The sequence below is a fragment of the Seriola aureovittata genome, chromosome 11 (assembly GCF_021018895.1).
Source record: "Seriola aureovittata isolate HTS-2021-v1 ecotype China chromosome 11, ASM2101889v1, whole genome shotgun sequence".
NCBI classification, from domain to species: domain Eukaryota; kingdom Metazoa; phylum Chordata; class Actinopteri; order Carangiformes; family Carangidae; genus Seriola; species Seriola aureovittata.
The window spans coordinates 263,389-282,692 of record NC_079374.1 but is presented as its reverse complement, the minus strand read 5'-3'; the positions used below and the strand labels follow the sequence as shown (position 1 = coordinate 282,692).

At 47.3% G+C, this 19,304-nt stretch overlaps 1 protein-coding gene and 1 long non-coding RNA gene across 4 annotated transcripts in view; one reads left to right on the top strand and one right to left on the bottom strand.

Moving 5' to 3' along the window:
- Positions 1-18,971, bottom strand: part of zeb2a (zinc finger E-box binding homeobox 2a) — a 56,864-nt gene extending 37,893 nt beyond the window's left edge. Inside the window, exons 1-2 of one of the 3 annotated variants that reach the window (XM_056389832.1) lie at positions 18,714-18,971; positions 17,531-17,666 (exon numbers count right to left, since the gene is read on the bottom strand). In XM_056389832.1, coding sequence (XP_056245807.1) covers positions 17,531-17,603 — 73 coding nt within the window. In that variant the 5' untranslated portion in view covers positions 17,604-17,666; positions 18,714-18,971. Of the gene's footprint in view, positions 1-17,530; positions 17,874-18,316; positions 18,430-18,713 lie in introns of those variants that run through there. The other 2 variants (XM_056389833.1, XM_056389834.1) reach the window with 2 other exon arrangements.
- On the top strand, positions 12,582-16,630 carry LOC130177852 (uncharacterized). The gene is made up of 3 exons (XR_008829077.1): positions 12,582-14,251; positions 14,465-14,612; positions 15,990-16,630. It is a non-coding gene; the product is annotated as an uncharacterized LOC130177852 (long non-coding RNA).
- Positions 18,972-19,304: the final 333 nt, after the last annotated feature.

Sequence of the window (19,304 nt, the reverse complement as noted above, 5' to 3'; positions counted from 1 at the left end):
TCAACACCTGGACACACCTGGACACACCTGTCCCTTTCACCTCACTGCATCATTGAACCCCCCCATCAACTCTCCCCTCTCACAGTTTACTTCAGTTAAGGGTCTGAACACGAGGGTCTCCAAGTGTTGTTGCAGCTGTGTCAGGTGTGTGTGTCAGGTGTGTGTGTGTGTGTGTGTGTGTGTGTGTGTGTGTGTGTGTGCGTGCGTGCGTGTGTCACATTGTCATTGATGGACTAAAAAAAGACGTTGGTTTTTGTTCATTCCTGAATCATGTTGCCACTTCTCCTGCTTTAAACTCCACACCCCAAACACACACACACACTCACTCACACACACACACACACACACTCACACACACACACACACACACACACACACACACACACACACACACACACACAGAGGAGCCCCTCCTTGTAGAAACCTGGTAGGAATGTAACCAGAGGGTCACTGAACTATTTGGGTAAGGCTGCCTGTGTGTGTGTGTGTGTGTGTGTGTGTGTGTGTGTGTGTGTGTGTGTGTGTGTGTGTGTGTGCGTGTGTGTGTGTGTGTGAGCGTGTGTGTGTGTGTGTGTGTGTGTGCGTGCGTGTGTGCATGTGCGTGTATGTGCGTGCGTGTGCATGTGTGTGTGCGTGCGTGCGTGCGCGTGTGTGTGTGTGTGCGTGTGCGTGTTTAGGTTCACATCAGAGTCTTGGATCTGATCTCATTCAAGATTTGGTGTTTACGTGAAAACCCTAGTCATTCAGATCTCTGGTTCTGATCCTGATCCAGATTCTACCACAGCAGGTTCAAGGTTCTGTCTGAGTTCTCCAGACCCCACATCCAACCAAAAACCAGGATCTGGTTTTTGAAATCTGATCCTGAGCACAGAGAGGTCCAGGGTGACGTCTTCACATGAGATTCACTTTAATTTGACTAAGTTTAATTACCTGTAATTACCTGTTATTAACGTTGTGGAGTGTAAAAGTTAAAACACTGTTGGAGGTCAATAAACCAATAAACAGGCAGATAACATGTCACACTCCTTCTGTGTTCACTGCCCTTCAGACCGGGGGGGGGGGGGGGGGGGGCATTTTTAATCCTCTCCAACCACACTCTCACTGCTCTTCAAAATAATAGCTCTTTATTCTCCGTCCTCTCAGCCAATTAAAACATTTAAGCAGCAACTCCTTTGTTGAACAGCGTCAACCACTCGGAGGGAGAAGACCACGGAGAAGAAGGAGAGAAGAGGGTGTGACAGTTTGTTTTCTTTTGTTTGATAAACAACATGTTTATATATTTCAGGATGTTTGATTCACTAACTCTCTGATAACATATCAATACTAATATCAGATGTTTTACATCCTCACTGACAATTCAGTCTTTATCTGGAAACATATCAGAGACGTAAATTAAGATGTTCCTCAGGAGTTCCTCATGGTTCTGCTGAAGAACCTCTCTTGTTCTTCATCAACACTCAGCTGTACGAGCCAATCACAGCCTGAGACAAATGGTCACATGGTTTCATTAGCAGCACAACAGCAACAACAGGACACAGTGTCAGTCACAGGCCATGCCTCCATGTGAAAACTCAGATTTAAACTCCACACTGAGGCTCCTGGTGTCAGTCCACAGACCCTGAACCTGCTGCAGGGATTTGACCCTGTTCAGACACCGGGTCAGACCCTGACACTGGTGATCAGGTCTGGGTCGTGTTGGGGGGACTGGAGGTCTGGGCTCTGAGCCAGTCCAGATCTTCCAAACCAAACTCGGAGAAGCTTTTCTCTGAGGTCACGGTTAAACAGGAAGAGACAAACACAAACTGTTGATACAGAGCTGGAGGACTCCATTGTCTGAGAGTCATTGTGTGACCAGGGACCACAGACCCAGACACAGACCCAGACCCACTGCTCCGAGGTCTGAGGTCTGAGTTACATCAGTGTGACAATGAAGGGATCAGTGAAATATAAAAGCTTTGATCAAACTGTTCTGTGTATGTGATTTTTACAGTGTAGTGACATAAACTGGAACCAGAGACCAGATCAGAAACCTGGACCTGGGTCACGTTTCAGGACTCTACAAACTATTATATTCATTAATGATTATGCTGCTGAATTTATTTTCATCAATCGTTTACTAAACGTCAGAAAACGTCAGAAACTGTCTCACAGGCCGAGGAGATGGACTCAGCAAACGTTTGTGTTGTTGATCAACTGATGGATGAATGGACTGATCATGGCGGAGCCTGTTACACACTGTTTCCACAGTAAAGACGACGTGAGAACGAGCAGAGCTGTGGCTGCTGTTGAAACACTCAGATCTCCGCTGGCACAGAGTCTGACACGAGGATCCAGAGGATTCACAGAAGAAGGTAACAACGTTAGAGAAGTGGGAAGTGTGAAAGAAGAAAAGGAAATAAAAGAGTGTGAGGGCATAACAGGAAGGTGTGTGTGTGTGTTTAAAGTGTGTGTTCTCAGAAATGGAAGAAGAAGCAGCCGTGTGGTGACAAGGTCAACAAACCCCATGAAACAGAGAGTCAGCAGATTACAGCAGAGGGAAGTCAAGGACACTTCAGTGTCGACAGAGAAAAGAGGAAACTCTGAGTGTGACGGTTTTCATCAGGCGTGGTTCTTACCTGCTTTTCACACCACCAGTCGTTTCAGGTCGAGGAGAAGCAGAGCCGCACCACAAAAAGAGGAAAGAAGAAGAAGAGTTAGTGTCAATAAAATTACAGCACAGTGATTTAAATGTCAAAAAAGTCTGTTCATTCACCTGGAAACACAAAACAAGTTCATTAACGCGTTTTACTACTGGAGGTAAGAAAATATGAGACAGGGAGCAAACAGCTGATCAATCCATCGGCTGATCAACAGATAATTAATCAATCAATATGTTTTTGTCTGTTTTTCTTGCTCTGAAATTGTCATGAACTGAACATCTGGATCACTGGTCATGAACAGCTGTTTGAGGCTGCAGGTTCTGTGAGGAGCATTTCTATGAGTTTATCAACCAAACGATTGACTGATTCACGGAGACAATAATCAGCAGATAATCAATAATCACTCACAGCCTTGAGAACAGATCAGAGCTGTGCAGACACGATGAACCACAAGCAATACGCAGACTTTCATAAAGAAAGCAGAAGCTCTGCAGCCGAGACTTCTTCACTGCTTTAAAACAGGTTCCACTTCCACCAGGGTCTGGTCTCAGCCGAACCAGACCCGAACCAGACCCGAACCAGACTGAAACCCAGTTTGAACTTAAAGATGTGGCGGTGTCAAAATAAAAGTCTTCCACAAAACGGGACTTTAGACGTGAAGATCAAGAGTCATTTCTCACCAAACAAACTCTGCACAGTTTTCAGACAATTCACATCCTGTAACAGAATCTGTTTATTCAGGTTTAGTCCTCAGCGCTCTGACCCTGAGTCTGTAACAGTCTTCACATTAACTTCTAATAAATATAGAAATTCAGACGGAGGCAGTGTGGATGAAGATGAAGGTTTAACACCGTCGTTTTAACAGAGAAGTTTTACAGTGCAGATCAACTCCACTTCGGTGGAGCAGCTTTGTGTTGTTGTCGTAGTGACTGCTGTCCATTGACTTGAATGGGCTACAGTGCAGATACATCCAGGTTTGACTGAATTCTCTTCTGGTCTGTTGCACGGACACATAAGTCGGATGGTAATTATTGTCTGGTAGCGCTTGGATCGATTTGCATTTAACCCAGATTTCAGGACCAAAGAGGATTGTGGCGCGTCACTCCGACAGAAATGGGGACAGGAAGTCGTCTTATCGTCTTCGCTCTGTTATGAAATAAACATGTCTGCTGTTTCCCTCTGTCGTTCAGCTCAGACACAAATCGCTGTCTCCACTTTTCACTTCAGCTAACGGGCCAGACGTCCAGGACAAAGGAGGATCCTGAGACGTGGAGACCCCACTTCACCCCACCCCATCGCTACTGACACCCCAGGGCAGGCTGTGTCCACTGGGTCACCTAGTTCTGCCCCAGAGGGGGGGCTTCTTTTCCCAGGCTCATTAGAAGTCTGGAGGAGGGACGGGGGGTGGGGTGAGGTCAGGCCTGGTGGGACCATTAGTTTCAGGTGAACTGGTTTACACAAGGACTGGACAGACTCCCAGTACAACACTTAGCTTTACTCCTCAGTATAGCCTGTTAGCAAAGTTTATTATGATGTTAACTGATGTGTTAGCATGAAGCTAACATGCTATCACTGATTGTAGCCTGTTAGCAAAGTTTATGTTTGTTCACTGACATGTTAGCATGGAGCCTTCCATTAATAAACACTAAAGTTTATCTTATTAAGTTATTAGCATTAAGCATGTGCTAGGTTGTTAGCGCGTCACCCAGTGTTTGCTCCTCCTACTGGGAGCACTGGCATCACAGTGTTTTCTGTCCAGTGTGAACAAAAACACATGAAAATGTTTTAACCTACATCTCTGGCGGCGTCTGACCGGATTGGGGTGTTAGGTATCGATTGACCCGTTTCCGCCTGTTTTCCTGTCACATCATCATCATCTTCATCATCATCACTGTGGCTGAGTGAAGTGATCCAGACAAACAGGCTTCATGTGTGTCACATCGATCGCTCCCACCGACTGAAAACTGATCACACACACACTCACAGAGGAGAGGGAACCACACACACATCAATGACTTCCATTGAATCTGGTCCCTTTGAGCGAGGCACAAAGCCGGCCTTTCAAGTTCATCTGGACTGATGTAATAAAATTGACACATGGAGTCGGCTGAATTCTGGGGCGCCTGTTACCTAAACTCTCATTTCCAAAGCACTGTCACCTCCCCTCACTGCAAATGAATCAATTACAGAGCAGTATAATCCTGTTAGGGGGGAGATGAATGCATACCTCCCCGTTGGCAGGTGCTGGCAGGCTGAAGGGGCTTATTGGAGCAGGCGATATCAAAGCTGGGGGTTTTATCTGCCACATTAGAACCACTGCAAACCGGCGAGTACAAGCCGCTGTGCCTGCTCTCGCTGTCTTAGCCTACACAATGAAATACTATTCAAAATGGAGATGATAGAAACAAACATCACGCTGTGGGTCGGAGCTGCTGCTTTATTTACTCTGAATCTCTCTGGTTCCTTTAACTCTCCATCATCACCGTGTCCCTACTTCATTAACATGTGCTTCATTTATTATTTCACACCTGTGGAAACTCACTTTTACAATAAAATTCATTATAGTTTGAAAATTAAACTTATTTTAGATCTAAAAAAACATTAATTGACTCTGAGAGTCCAGGTTTTCAGGTTGTGGAACTAAAATCATAATTCTCTGTGATCCTCTACAGTTTTACTTTTAATGACAATTATAAAATCTACATCTACAGATTGTGTGATGGAGTCATCTGATCTTATGTAACTCCGCCCACTTCTCTAACAGTTTATTATCATGTCAGGCGTTTCAGGTAGATGAGGTCAGAGGTGACGCACCTCCCTCCTTTTTCTTTAAAATCAGCTGTTTGCGTTTGATTGTTGAAGCTCAGTGAAACTAAAAGTTTCTGTTCACTGATGTGAGTGTGAAGCTTCCTGCGGCAGAGACACCAGGTGACCTTCAGGTAACCTCAGCTGAGGACGAGCAGTCAAACTGCAGGTCTGTCGTCAGGTACAACTGTTGCTGTTGGAGGATACAGGGCAGCAGAGTGGGGGGGGGGGGGGGGGGGGGGGCGACCAACAATCCACCTCATTGTTTTGGCGGTGGCGGCGCTCCTGGGCGCGCTCAGCTCCGACACATTCACAAGGTCCAATCTGTCTGGCAGCGGCGGCCGACATTCTGAAGCACCTTGTCAGATAACTGCCCCACAGAGGAGGAGCCGGGGGGCAAATAATGAACCAACAATGACAGGGGGGGAGGAAGGGGGAGGCAGAGACAACAAGATGGAAGGAGAGAAAGAGATAGTGGGAGAAACATGAGGGAAGGGGGGACAACTAAAGCCCCTGCTCCTACCCACCCTGCCTCCCCCGTTCACCCCCCACCCCCCACTGTCGGCCCCCGGCTCACCCAGACCATTGTGCACCCGGGGGGGTTCAGGAGATAAATGGCCGCATGTTAACCACGTTTGACAGGCTGCACAAAAGGGGACACCTCGGGTCCCATGACGCAACCTGTACCCCCCCCCCCCCCAACACCAACATCACCCAAACACAGGAGGTGCAGGAGGACAGACCCAGAGTGGGATGGGGTTGAGTCTGCAGAACCACAGGAAGTGGATTTAAGGCAGTTAACACTTCATTGTTTCAGAATAAAAGCATCGGTCACAGTTAAGTTTGTCATGTAGAAACTTGTCACAGTGAAGCATCTCTCTGAGGATCTCTGATCTCACAATAAACATCCGATCCTTCATCGTCATTAACCATCAGCTGTTAGCATACTTCCCAGCATGCATTGTGTTTGGTTTATTTTCTGTGTGAACTCAAGGCTCTGAATCTGTCGTCTGAGATCATGACAACTGGTCTCTGGTCTCTGGTCTTTGGTCTTTGGTCTCTGGTCTCTGGTCTTTGGTCTCTGGTCTCTGCTCTTTGGTCTCTGGTCTCTGGTCTCTGGTCTTTGGTCTCTGGTCTCTCTGGTCTCTGGTCTCTCTGGTCTCTGGTCTCTGGTCTCTCTGGTCTCTGGTCTCTGGTCTTTGGTCTCTCTGGTCTCTGCTCTTTGGTCTCTGGTCTCTCTGGTCTCTGGTCTCTAGTCTCTGGTCTCTGGACTCTGGTCTCTGGTCTCTGGTCTCTGCTCTTTGGTCTATGCTCTTTGGTCTCTGGTCTATGCTCTTTGGTCTCTGGTCTCTGGACTCTGGTCTCTGGTCTCTGGTCTCTGGTCTCTGCTCTTTGGTCTCTGGTCTCTCTGGTCTCTGCTCTCTGCTCTTTGGTCTCTGCTCTTTGGTCTCTGGTTTCTGGATTCTGGTCTCTGGTCTCTGGACTCTGGTCTCTGCTCTTTGGTCTCTGGTCTCTCTGGTCTCTGCTCTCTGCTCTTTGGTCTCTGCTCTTTGGTCTCTGGTTTCTGGATTCTGGTCTCTGGTCTCTGGACTCTGGTCTCTGGTCTCTGCTCTTTGGTCTCTGGTCTCTGCTCTTTGGTCTCTGGTCTCTGGACTCTGGTCTCTGCTCTTTGGTCTCTGGTCTCTGGTCTCTGCTCTTTGGTCTCTGGTCTCTGCTCTTTGGTCTCTGGTCTCTGGACTCTGGTCTCTGCTCTTTGGTCTCTGGTCTCTGGTCTCTGCTCTTTGGTCTCTGGTCTCTGGTCTCTGGTCTCTCTGGTCTCTGCTCTTTGGTCTCTGGTCTCTGCTCTTTGGTCTCTGGATTCTGGTCTCTGCTCTTTGGTCTCTGGATTCTGGTCTCTGGTCTCTGGTCTCTGGACTCTGGTCTCTGGTCTCTGGTCTCTGGCTCTTTGGTCTCTGGTCTCTGGACTCTGGTCTCTGCTCTTTGGTCTCTGGTCTCTGGTCTCTGCTCTTTGGTCTCTGGTCTCTGCTCTTTGGTCTCTCTGGTCTCTGGACTCTGGTCTCTGCTCTTTGGTCTCTGGTCTCTGGTCTCTGCTCTTTGGTCTCTGGTCTCTGGTCTCTGGTCTCTCTGGTCTCTGCTCTTTGGTCTCTGGTCTCTGCTCTTTGGTCTCTGGATTCTGGTCTCTGCTCTTTGGTCTCTGGATTCTGGTCTCTGGTCTCTGGTCTCTGGACTCTGGTCTCTGGTCTCTGGTCTCTGCTCTTTGGTCTATGCTCTTTGGTCTCTGGTCTCTGGTCTCTGGACTCTGGACTCTGGTCTCTGGTCTCTGGTCTCTGGTCTCTGGTCTCTGGTCTCTGGTCTCTGGTCTCTGGTCTCTGCTCTTTGGTCTCTGGTCTCTCTGGTCTCTGCTCTCTGCTCTTTGGTCTCTGCTCTTTGGTCTCTGGTTTCTGGATTCTGGTCTCTGGTCTCTGGACTCTGGTCTCTGCTCTTTGGTCTCTGGTCTCTCTGGTCTCTGCTCTCTGCTCTTTGGTCTCTGCTCTTTGGTCTCTGGTTTCTGGATTCTGGTCTCTGGTCTCTGGACTCTGGTCTCTGGTCTCTGCTCTTTGGTCTCTGGTCTCTGCTCTTTGGTCTCTGGTCTCTGGTCTCTTGGTCTCTGCTCTTTGGTCTCTGGTCTCTGGTCTCTGCTCTTTGGTCTCTGGTCTCTGCTCTTTGGTCTCTGGTCTCTGGACTCTGGTCTCTGCTCTTTGGTCTCTGGTCTCTGGTCTCTGCTCTTTGGTCTCTGGTCTCTGGTCTCTGGTCTCTCTGGTCTCTGCTCTTTGGTCTCTGGTCTCTGCTCTTTGGTCTCTGGATTCTGGTCTCTGCTCTTTGGTCTCTGGATTCTGGTCTCTGGTCTCTGGTCTCTGGACTCTGGTCTCTGGTCTCTGGACTCTGCTCTTTGGTCTCTGCTCTTTGGTCTCTGGTCTCTGGACTCTGGACTCTGGACTCTGGTCTCTGGTCTCTGCTCTTTGGTCTCTGGTCTCTGGACTCTGGTCTCTGGTCTCTGGTCTCTGGACTCTAGACTCTGGTCTCTGGTCTCTGGTCTCTGGACTCTGGTCTCTGGTCTCTGGACTCTGCTCTTTGGTCTCTGCTCTTTGGTCTCTGGATTCTGGTCTCTGACTCCAGCAGAAAGTCCAGGATCAGAGGCGTCGGTCGGCCTCAGCTCAGAAGATGTTTGGGGCTGGGGGGTTGGTTCTGGTTTTGGTTGGGGGGTCTAACCTTTTCACTGCTGCTTCTTTGATGGCTGACAGGACTCACAAAGGCACCTGCCCCATCCCCGAGTGCCCCCCCCCCCCCCCTGACCTGACCAGCATTCCTGGCCTACAGGGGGTCCTCCCCATGGCTACCTTTACACTGCCACCCCCCCCCCCAAACCAAAGTCTGGTAATCTCACTGCAAACACGGCTGTTGCGGCTCACGAGACTTCTCACAGTTGCTCGCTCCGAGTTGACGACTGATGAAGCCCGTCACCGTGGGAACCAACAGGGAAGAAAATCATTAAAATGCATCATGGGACTGGAGGAGTGGGAGGGGCTCTTAGAGCAGAGAGGAGGCGGAGCCGGATGTCAGCAACAAATCAGAGGACTAGTAATCAGTTTTAATCTTCGTCATCATCATCATCATCATCTTCATCTTCATCTGAGTCTGTGATGAAGATGAGGGTCACTGACTGAGATGATGAAGATGATGCCGTTTTTATTTTATTATATTTTTTTATCTTTTATATTAATTTGAGAATTTCACACGACATGTTAAACCTACGGCGGCTGCGTTAAGGATTGAGCCTCAGTGGTAGGTGCTCTTCAGACTCATGTCTGAACTAACGTGTCGTCAACGGTTTCATTAAAGGTCAAAGGTCAAATAAACGACTCTTCTCCTCTGACTCAGGTCATTGTGATGTTGGTGTTTCACAAAGTTTATGGACATAAATATTTTCACTGAACAAAATGTTGTTATGAATATTTCAGCACTGTGGTAAAGACGAGTGAACACACACACACACACACACCGTCACGCTCGTTTCTCTGGATGAAAGACGTCGACCTCCAGCTGTCACCACAACAATGAGACGCTCTCAAAGAGAAGGAGTGACATCACCAAGGCCCCGCCCAGCCCACCTTCCCTGCCCCCTGACATTAACCAATCAGTCCTGTTTGGAATCATTGCTGCGGTGGTTGATTTTAAGATCTCAGGTCATGTGATCATCGTCCAGAAAATGGATAATGATGAGAACTGTAAAGACTCAAGACTTCCACGTGTTTCTCAGTCTTTCTCAACTTAATATAAATAAATAAGTCTGAGTTTAATAAACTTCATCTTTAAGATTTATTACATTATATTTTTTATCATTTAGAATTTTCAATGTTTTTACTATGATGTCATTTTATTTATTTTGTATTATTTTATTTATTTTTTAATTTTTAAGTTTATTACATATTCATACATATTTAGATTTTTAATGATAATAATTCATATTTTTCTTATTTCATTTTATTTTTATTCATATTCTTATTTGGTAATTACAATTTTATTTTGAGAAAAATATTCTTAAATCAAGAGTCACTTACTTAGCTTTTCCCCATGGCCCTCTTCCCCAGAGAAGAAAAGTGTGCTCCAAGTGAACCTGCAGATATTTATTGATATTTACAGTGTTACTGTTTATTGATATAACCCCTCCTCACCCCCACCCTCAGATCATGAGTCTTCCTCTCCAGTGAACCTGGGTCAGTGTTTTCTGACGGCTCTACACTCGCTCGTGGTTCAGGACTCGTCAGCGTCGTCTCTGAAGCTGGCGATGATGCGATGATGCGTTGGTGGTAGCTGCGGCTCTGGACTCACCGAGGCTGCGGAGGTGGAGAAGTTTCCTTCAGACCGGACTCTGAGGAGCGGCTTTGACAGGAGTGTCAGCTCAGATACCTCAGACCAGAGGTCAGTCCAGCAGGACTCCCCCCGAGGCGACCAGCCTCACCGAGCAGCGCTCCTCTGCCTCATCACTTTAATTGGTGGATCTGTGACCAGGAAGTGGTGTCCGCTCATGGCGGCCTGAAACCCTGCTGAACTGATCTGGCCTGAGGAGGTTTTCATGAGAGTCCGAGAGGAGGAAGGTGAAAGAATTTGAAACTGTCCACAAGACACAAACTCTGACAGACAGGAAGTTAGACTGAGACCACTTCAGACCCAGTTCAGACCCGGTTCAGACCAGGTTTTTGTCTGGAAAAAGAAAATGGACCAAAGTGAGCCAGTTTCTTTAATACATGACAACATCGTTCATCTTGAATCTTTGTTTTATGGTGAAGATGATGATGATGAAGATGAACTTCACCTCCTTGTTGACACGTTTTAGAAACATGAGTCAACAACCTCAAGTGACCCCTCAGAAACCACTGAATACCCATGATCCTTTTCACCACATCCTCATTCACCTGTTATTAAGAGACACAGCTGCTGAAACTGAAAGCTCAGATGTCTGAGCCTCCTCGAATGCAACATCAGGTCACTCACACCTGCTCCACACCTGTACCTGTGCACTGCTGCCATGAGACGTTCAGTGTTCACCGGGAAACAAAGTCTTCATGACAACAGGCAGCAACAAAACTAGATCAAACTGACTTCAAACAGATGCACAGGGGTGGGCGGGGCCTGCAGCCGTGGACAGAGGTGTGTGTGTGTGTGTGTGTGGGGGGGGGGTGTTCTGGGAGGGTTGACTCATTCGGCCGTACGCTGGCGGTCTGGACACACAGATGTCATGACACCTTAATCCAGCCATCCGTTATTGATTGTTCCATGTGTGGTGACCTTGCCGCAGGAGCTCGGCCAATCAAACGAACCATTTCTGTGAGGGAGGGGCCAAAGAGAACAAGTGTGACAGTAGAAACTCACAGTGAACTGAACAGGTCTACTCTTCTGATGGACCCGGTTCTGGACTAACGTCAGGTGAATAACTGAACACATCACAAAGACAATCCTGACAAACTAACTGCTTTCATTCATTTCATTCGTTTTTAACTCACTGAACGTCTTAGGTCCAATCGAACCTGAACGCATCATGGACTGAAAACACAACAAATAATAATTATTTTATATTTTCATACGGATAAAGTGAAATTAATAATTAATAATCAGACATTTGATGCTTTTTAACTTTTTTAGGTCACAGCTGGAAACTCATCTGTTCCTACTTGTATTCATTCATCAGTATAGTTGTAGTTGTAGTAACAGTGCCCCCCCCCCCCCCCCCCCTGTTGTCTCTGCAGTGACGTACCTCGGCTCTGACCTTGATGAATCTCTGTGTTTAGGCTAACGGCGACAAAATGTCACCGGGCGGCTCAGAGCTCACTCATGAAGAAAATGTGCACATGGCACCATGGGGGGTGGGGGGGGGGGGTCGACAATACACGCATGTCAGTCACCTTGAAACATCACAAACACTAGAGGAGTTTTACACCAACACCATTCCACTGCACAGAAGCATCATGGGAGGCGTAGGAGACGTCTGAGGAGTTTTTGTTGTTGGTGGCACAGAGACGAGCTTTGTGTCAGCAGAAGAGACCGAGGAAGAGGAAGGAGAAGAAGACGAAGAATAAGAAGAGCAAAAAGAAGACGAGAACAAGGAAGAGGAAGGAGAAGATGATGAAGAAGAAGAGTGTGACTCCCCTCCCTCAGTGACAGATGTTAGAGGAGGAGTAAATCTGTGGAGGAGGCTGACGGACTGGTTGGGGGGGGGCTGTTATGACTTAATGAGCGAGCTTAAAGAGGGGGGACTGGGGGGGTCAGGTTTGGGGGGGGGTCTGTAGATGTAAACAGAAGTAAGTGTTGAGCTCATCACAAACAACTGGAAACTGAAGAATCTGAAGATTCAATATGAAAAATAATAAAATTCAAAAACAAGAACCAGAATGAAGGAAAAATCTGAAAATGTCCAGAAAATAAAAAAAGAAACAAGCTGGAATCAATAAAAATGAAAAACAGAGAAAGAAAACACCTAGTGAAAAACTGATAACTAAAAAGGAAATACAAACATCCTCATTACGTCGGAACCAGAGAAGAAGAAGAATCTGAAACGACGAGAAAATAATTAGATAAAAACATCAAGAGAAAAATGTATAAAAAGTCTAAAACATTAAACGATAAATCTGGAACGACATTTACTCATAATACTTATATGTGACTGTGATGTCACCATCACATTATGTGTGTTTTATTTTGGAGGGGTGGAGTGGTGGTGGGGGTATTAACCAGACCACTTCCTGTTGTTAAGATAATATGTCTGAACAAAGGGCCCCTTCTTCCGAGAGTGGGGCCCCGGCTCCTCCTCCACTGTCCAACCAGAGGTGTTTGGTGAAGTAAATCTGCCTAAATCCTGGGGGGCGAGTGAGGAGGAGGGAGGGGGGTGAAGGTGAATAAAGATAATCTGCTTTTCTTCACAATAAAACGTCTCTGAGAGGAGGAGGAGGGAAATTAGGAATTCATATCACATGGTGCATTTTCTACTTGATTCCTGACCTGTTTCACGAGCAGCTGAGTCCAACACAAAGCTGCAGCAGTAAGGGGCCTGGGGGCCCTTGGGGGCCACCGAGGGCCCCCTACAGGCCCAACATGGAACAATGCTATGTGGAAGCTGGTTTTACTTTTACACTGAAAACATAGAGAGAACTTTTATTTTTGACGTCAACAAACGGGAAAATTCTCAAAACCACTCAGAAAAATGTAGAAACCAGCTGATTGATGAAACCAGAAAACAGCGATTCTCAAAAACTTTTTTTTATAAAAATCATCATATTATAGAAATGATCTGGAAACAACAAGAAATCTGTGAAACCACGAAAGAAAACTAACTAGAAAAACTCAAGAAAACGGAGATTTGTAAAATCCAGAAAATGGAAAAATAAAATTCCTGAAATCAGGAAACACCTGATTCATTAAAAAATAATGTCTCACTTCTATCAACAGTTATTCTGGAAATGACAAGAAATCTGTGAAACCATGAGAGAAAACAAACCAAAATCTCAAGAAACGGAAAAAAAAAATCCTGAAACCAGAAAACAGACAAAAACCAGCTGATTCAACCAAGAAAATGAACCTTCACTTCTTCCTACAACGATTATTCTGGAAACCACAAGAGAAAACAAACTGAAATCCAGAAAACGCAAAACTAAAATTCCTGAAAATGGAGAACAAACGAAGAAAAAAATTACGAAACTGTGAGAGTGAAAATAACAGAAAGAAATCCTAGAGAAAGATTTCATGGTGTAAAAATAAAAAATGTGAAACCATTGACCTGAATTAACGATCAGGGTGAGACGCCGCTCTGAATGAGGATGACTGACAGAAAACCGAAACAGGTTTTAGTTTAAATGTGAAACACTGAAGACGTTCATCAGTCTGAACAGATTCACTTCATCATCTCTCTTTCTCTCTAAGTCTTTCTTAGTGTCTCTCGTCCGTCAACTATCTCTGTCCGTCCATTAGTGTGGGGGTGGGGGTCATGGTGGTGGTGGGAGGGTTTATATAGGGCACATAGACAACACACACCTTCCCTCCACCTTCCATCCTCCTCTCTTTCTTTCTTCATCTCCTCCCCTCTCTCTTTTCTTTCTTTTCATGTGGGACGCGGCAGCGAGCGAGCGAGCGAGCGAGCGAGCGGCCCCGGCGGCGGTGAGAGGGTCTGAATGGTGATTAAGACGGAGGAGAGAGGAGCTGCTTTTCTTTGTTCTGCCCTGAGGGAGGTGTTTACTGAGGGGGGGCAACATGGCGGAGCAGATATGAAAGGCATTCAGGTCAGAGAGAATGACAGCGACAGAGACACACACACACACACACACACACACACACAGTTAAACGTTACAGTCAAACTTTATTAACACAAACATCAAATGTGACACAGATCGGCGTCTTCAGTTGACACTGAATTTAAGCCTGAAACGAAGCAGAACTTGAACGGCAGGTCATGATGACATCACGGCGTTCACTCTTTTTATTTAAACCTGCAGAAGACGACAGAGTGGGACACACACCAGCTCCACACGAGGAAAACACACCACCATCAGAGAGGAACACAACCGGGCTTCGTCTTACAAGCCGCTCGTTTCAGTCAGGACAGAAAATCAACGACAAACAAAATGATTTCTGTTGAACCAGGTGAGAAAATCTCAGGTTTCATCTCTGGGATTTTTGTCAGAGTGAGATCTCCGTCTCTGGATCTTGAAACCAGCTGATTCAGTTAAGAAAATCATTTGACACTTCTTCTTCTTCTGTCAACGATTATTCTGCACATGACAAGAAATCTGTGAAACCAGCAAAAATACAAATGCAGAAAACCTCCAAACCACCACATCTTCATCAACAACATGACGCAGTCTGCTCCACATCACTCTGTCACTGGTCATGTGACCTCAATGTTCCTTCTACAGGTGAACAGATGCGGATCGTCACACAGACCCAGACCAGGTCTCTGGTTCAGGTCCAACTGTCAAACACAGTCTGAGAAAGACTCAAGTCTCTGAGACTTCAGACCCTCATCATGTATCCTGTCTGAGACCATCTGACCACACACACACACACACACACACTATATATATACAATCCTCGTCCACTTTATTAGGGACAATCTACAATCTAATCCAGATTATAAATCCAGAACCCTTCAGGCAGAGACCTAGTTCAGCGGACTGACGTAGAGTCCTGATCAGAGGCTCACGTATCAGTTTGACTGAAGGTTCAGACCCGGACTCTGTGGTCCAGTATCGTGGGTCTGAGTCCAGCTGCAGCTCAGACCGTAGACCTGGTCCTGGGTGGAGACAGTAAACAGCAGCAGAGCGTCGTCTCGCTGGACAATGACACGGCTGTGAGACATGTGGCATGAATGGTACAGCAGGAGCCTGACACGGCTGCAGGAGACCAGACTCCTCCTCCAAAACCAAGACCTCCTCCTGCAACACCACTAACACCACCACGGCTGCTGCTGGAGGAATCAAACCTGTGACGCTGCACAGAAACACCTTCACTGCAGTGAGTCTGACAGTGTGTGACTCTCAGCTGGTTGGTCTTAAACACAGTGACCAGAACCAGGAGTGGAAGAGAGTCCTGGTCCTGGTCTCCTCCTCTGGTTTTTATTATAATAAAATCAACTTCAGTCAAAACGACATAAAACTAAAATTTATATTAAAAAAATATTTTTTTTTTTTCAGTGTGAAGCAGCAACTGAATTTAAACGTGTCCAAGTTTCTCCACCGTCACATTACAATATATATTTTATATATGTATATATATATATATATATATATAATATATACACACACACACTATAATACTAACCACTGTAACAGACCTTGTATTTCACTCAAACTGATCATTTCATTTACACACAACCTTCGACTCTGAGTCTGAAATAAACCTGGACAAACCTCAGAGAAACAAACGCACTCAATTTAATAGTTCACACTTTCCCTAGAAGTCATCTGGACTCTGCTGGACTCTACCGCACTTTAAAATGAACTGCTTCTTCTTAAACTTCAGATGAACACGGAGCTTCCACCCAACTTCCCGCAGTGAACGGAGGATTTTAGAAACAGCTGGATGTGACGGACAGACGTCCAGAGGTGGAGGAGGCCAGCCGGTCCTCAGAGATCCTGTTACACCAGGCCCTAATCTGACCCCCCTCACCCCACTCCCTCCCTCCTGCTTCACCCTCCTTCAACAACCCCCCTGGGACCCCTGAGAGGAGGAGACGGAGCCGCATCCCGGGACGAGGAGAAACCACAACGACGTCACAGAGAAACATTTAAATTCACATGTAATCCAGAGATTTAACATGTAACTGACAGGAAGTTCAACACTGATCAACCGTAAATGTATCCCCCTTAAATTCATTCACATTTAATTCATTTATGTTTGTGATTTATTTTATTTGCTGAAATAAATATCAGTGATTTTAAACTGTAGAACGTTAATTATTTTCATCATCAGAAAGATTCAGTTACCTGTTTTAAATTCTTTAGTTTGTATTTAAATGACGGACTGAGTCTTTACATTTACTGAGGCCTTTAAACGTCTCCATGGTGTATTTACAGACACACAAATAAAAACGTCGAGAGAAACTGCCGCGGCTTCATGATGAAGCAGCAGCTGCAAGACTCGATCCTGCGACACAGACTTTAAATGATCTGAGCTCAGCTCATTTAATGACGCAATTCATTAATAAAATTGATTCAAATTAAATTCTTTTTGTCGCTGAACTAATAAATAAAAAGAGGATGTTTGAGGTTAGTGAGTTTGTGATCTTCCTCCTCTTCCTCCTCCCGTGGAAACAAACAGGAAAATAAAACAACATGAAAATGTTTCTGTCATTTTCATTTCTCACAATTAAACTGAATATTATTATTAATATTAATATTAATAATGATATTAATAATAATAATAATAAGAAGAAGAAGATTTAATACAAATTAAACTAGAATTTGATCTAATTTTTAATGAATAAAAGAAGCTGTTTCTGGACTGTTTGTTGTTCGCGGCTCTCCGTGACAGTTCTGAGTCAACACACACGCACATACACACACGCACACACACACACTCACACTCACCAAACACACACACACACACACACACACACACACACGGAGGGTCTCAGGGACACAAAGTGACCGTCGTGCTAAAGTGTTTTCCCGCGGGAAACAGCAGCTTGAGGTCAGACGTTTAGACTCACGAGCCGCGGATCCACAAGTCTGCACGCGGAGTCCGGATCTAACGGTTTTTCCTGTTTGAGTCTGAACTCAGACCTCCTCCTCCGCCCGGCGGGTCCCGGCGGGTCCCGCGGGGTCCCGGCTCCGCTCCATCACACACCGACCCCCGCAGGCTCCACACTCTCACCCCCACCCCCACCCCCCTCCCTGCAAGCTCCACACCGTCCCGTTAGAAAACTTTCTGAGTGTTTTGTCGCCGACAGACGGGGACCTCCCGGGCCGGGCCGGGCGGGGACAGCCCAGTGCGGCGGAGTTTGCGGGAGTTGTTGCGGGGCTGTGTGTCGGTGTGTGTCGGTGTGTGTCGGTGTGTCTTACCGTTCTTCCTCCGAGGGTTGGCCTGTTTGCGCCTCTTGCAGCGGGGACCCTCCGCCATGATCTCCTGCTTCATTGATAAGTCAGTCCAGTCCGCATGGGCTCCTCGATCCGGCTCCGCTCCGCTGCTCCCCGCTCCCTGACAACCAGCACACACAAAGTAAATCCCAGACCCAGACCCCGGACCCAGATCCCGGACCTGACTGTACTCAGCACTTTGAGAAAGTTAAAATCCAATTAAGTCAAAGTCTCCGAGTTTCTTTGTTTTTAGTTTGTTTGTTTTGTTGGAGACCGTGCACCGAGCGCACCGCCGCCCCGCGTCCCCGTCCGCCTGATCTCTGATGAGAGGAGCGTCTCTGCTGGTCTGACAGAGGAGGAGGAGGAGGAGGAGGAGGAGGAGGAGGAGGGCGGACACACACACACACACACACACACACACACACACACACACACACACACACACACACACACACTCCTCCTCTTCCACTTTTTGACATTAAACTTGTTGATTTTTGACGCGTCTGTTTTCCGCACGCGGTCTGCGCCTCTGCGTTTTTCTGCGCGTTAAAATGTGTCAAAGTTCACCTGAGCGGCCTGACCGCTCCTGGACCACTCATCGATACGTCTATCAGCAATATATTGGTGACGGGCTCGTGCGTGTGGCGGGAATGTGTGCTTATATAAGCTGTGGTGAAATTTAGGCCTGTTGTTGTGTAACCATGAAACCGCATCAAATATGAAGAAGATGAGACCAGGTGACCCCCCACCCCCCACCTGCTGTCTCCTCACATGTTCAAGTGTCTCATGTCTACACCCGGACCCGCTCCCGGACCCACACACCCCGCTTCATTCCCCGTCAGCTGTGGATGTGTGAGCGGGGAGCGGCAGCAGCGGGACGCGGGGACAGACGTTTCCTCTCCGGCCTGCCTGCCTCCCTCCACCCGCCGTCATCTCTGGAGAAAATCACCCCTCCCCGCCCCCTCCCGCCCGGTCCAGAGAGATAAAACACTCTCTTCTCTCTCCATCCAAGCAACACCTAGGGCTGCGGTGAGCAAGCGGGAGCGCGCACCTCTCCTCTCCTCACCTGGCGGCAGGTAAAGCAGCACAGGTGAACCGCGCTTTGATTGGCTCCTGAAAGAAAACAAGCAGAGGGGGGACGGGGGGAGCAGAGGGAGCGGGTACCTACCGGAGACAGTCCGTGTCCTCCCGCTGAAGAGAGAAGCAACGACGAAGAGGAAAGTGCTGCTGCGGCGCGTGCACCCCCTCCCTAAAAAATAAAAAACCTGGACGGGGTCTCGGAGGGTCCCGGTGAGTCCCGGAGAGTCCCGGTGTAGGAGCAGCGCCGCGGCCGGGAGGGGAGGCTCGGTCCGGGCGACAGGTCGGGACTGATCCGGTGTGTGTGTGACGCCTCCCGCCGGAGCCTGTCACACAAACAGGCGCGAGACCTTCTAGCACCACGCGCCACCTATCTTCACGCGGAGGGATAATTGAGGAGTGTTTCCCGCCTCCTCCTCCTCCTCCTCCTCCTCCTCCTCCTCCTGCTCCTCTGATCTGGATCTCTTTGTCTCTCATGAACCGAACGGTTCTGGTCTAAATGAGCAGCTCGTGTCGGAACACATCGATCTGCTCAGACCAAAACAAACGGGAGCGCCTAGCTCCTGATTGGCTGACACAGGTAGATTACCTCACACAGGTAGTTTACCTGAGCAGGTGAAGCCTCTTATCTTCCCGCGCTCTGTCCTTCTCTCTCCGCAGGGAGAAGAGAGTCAGGAGCATG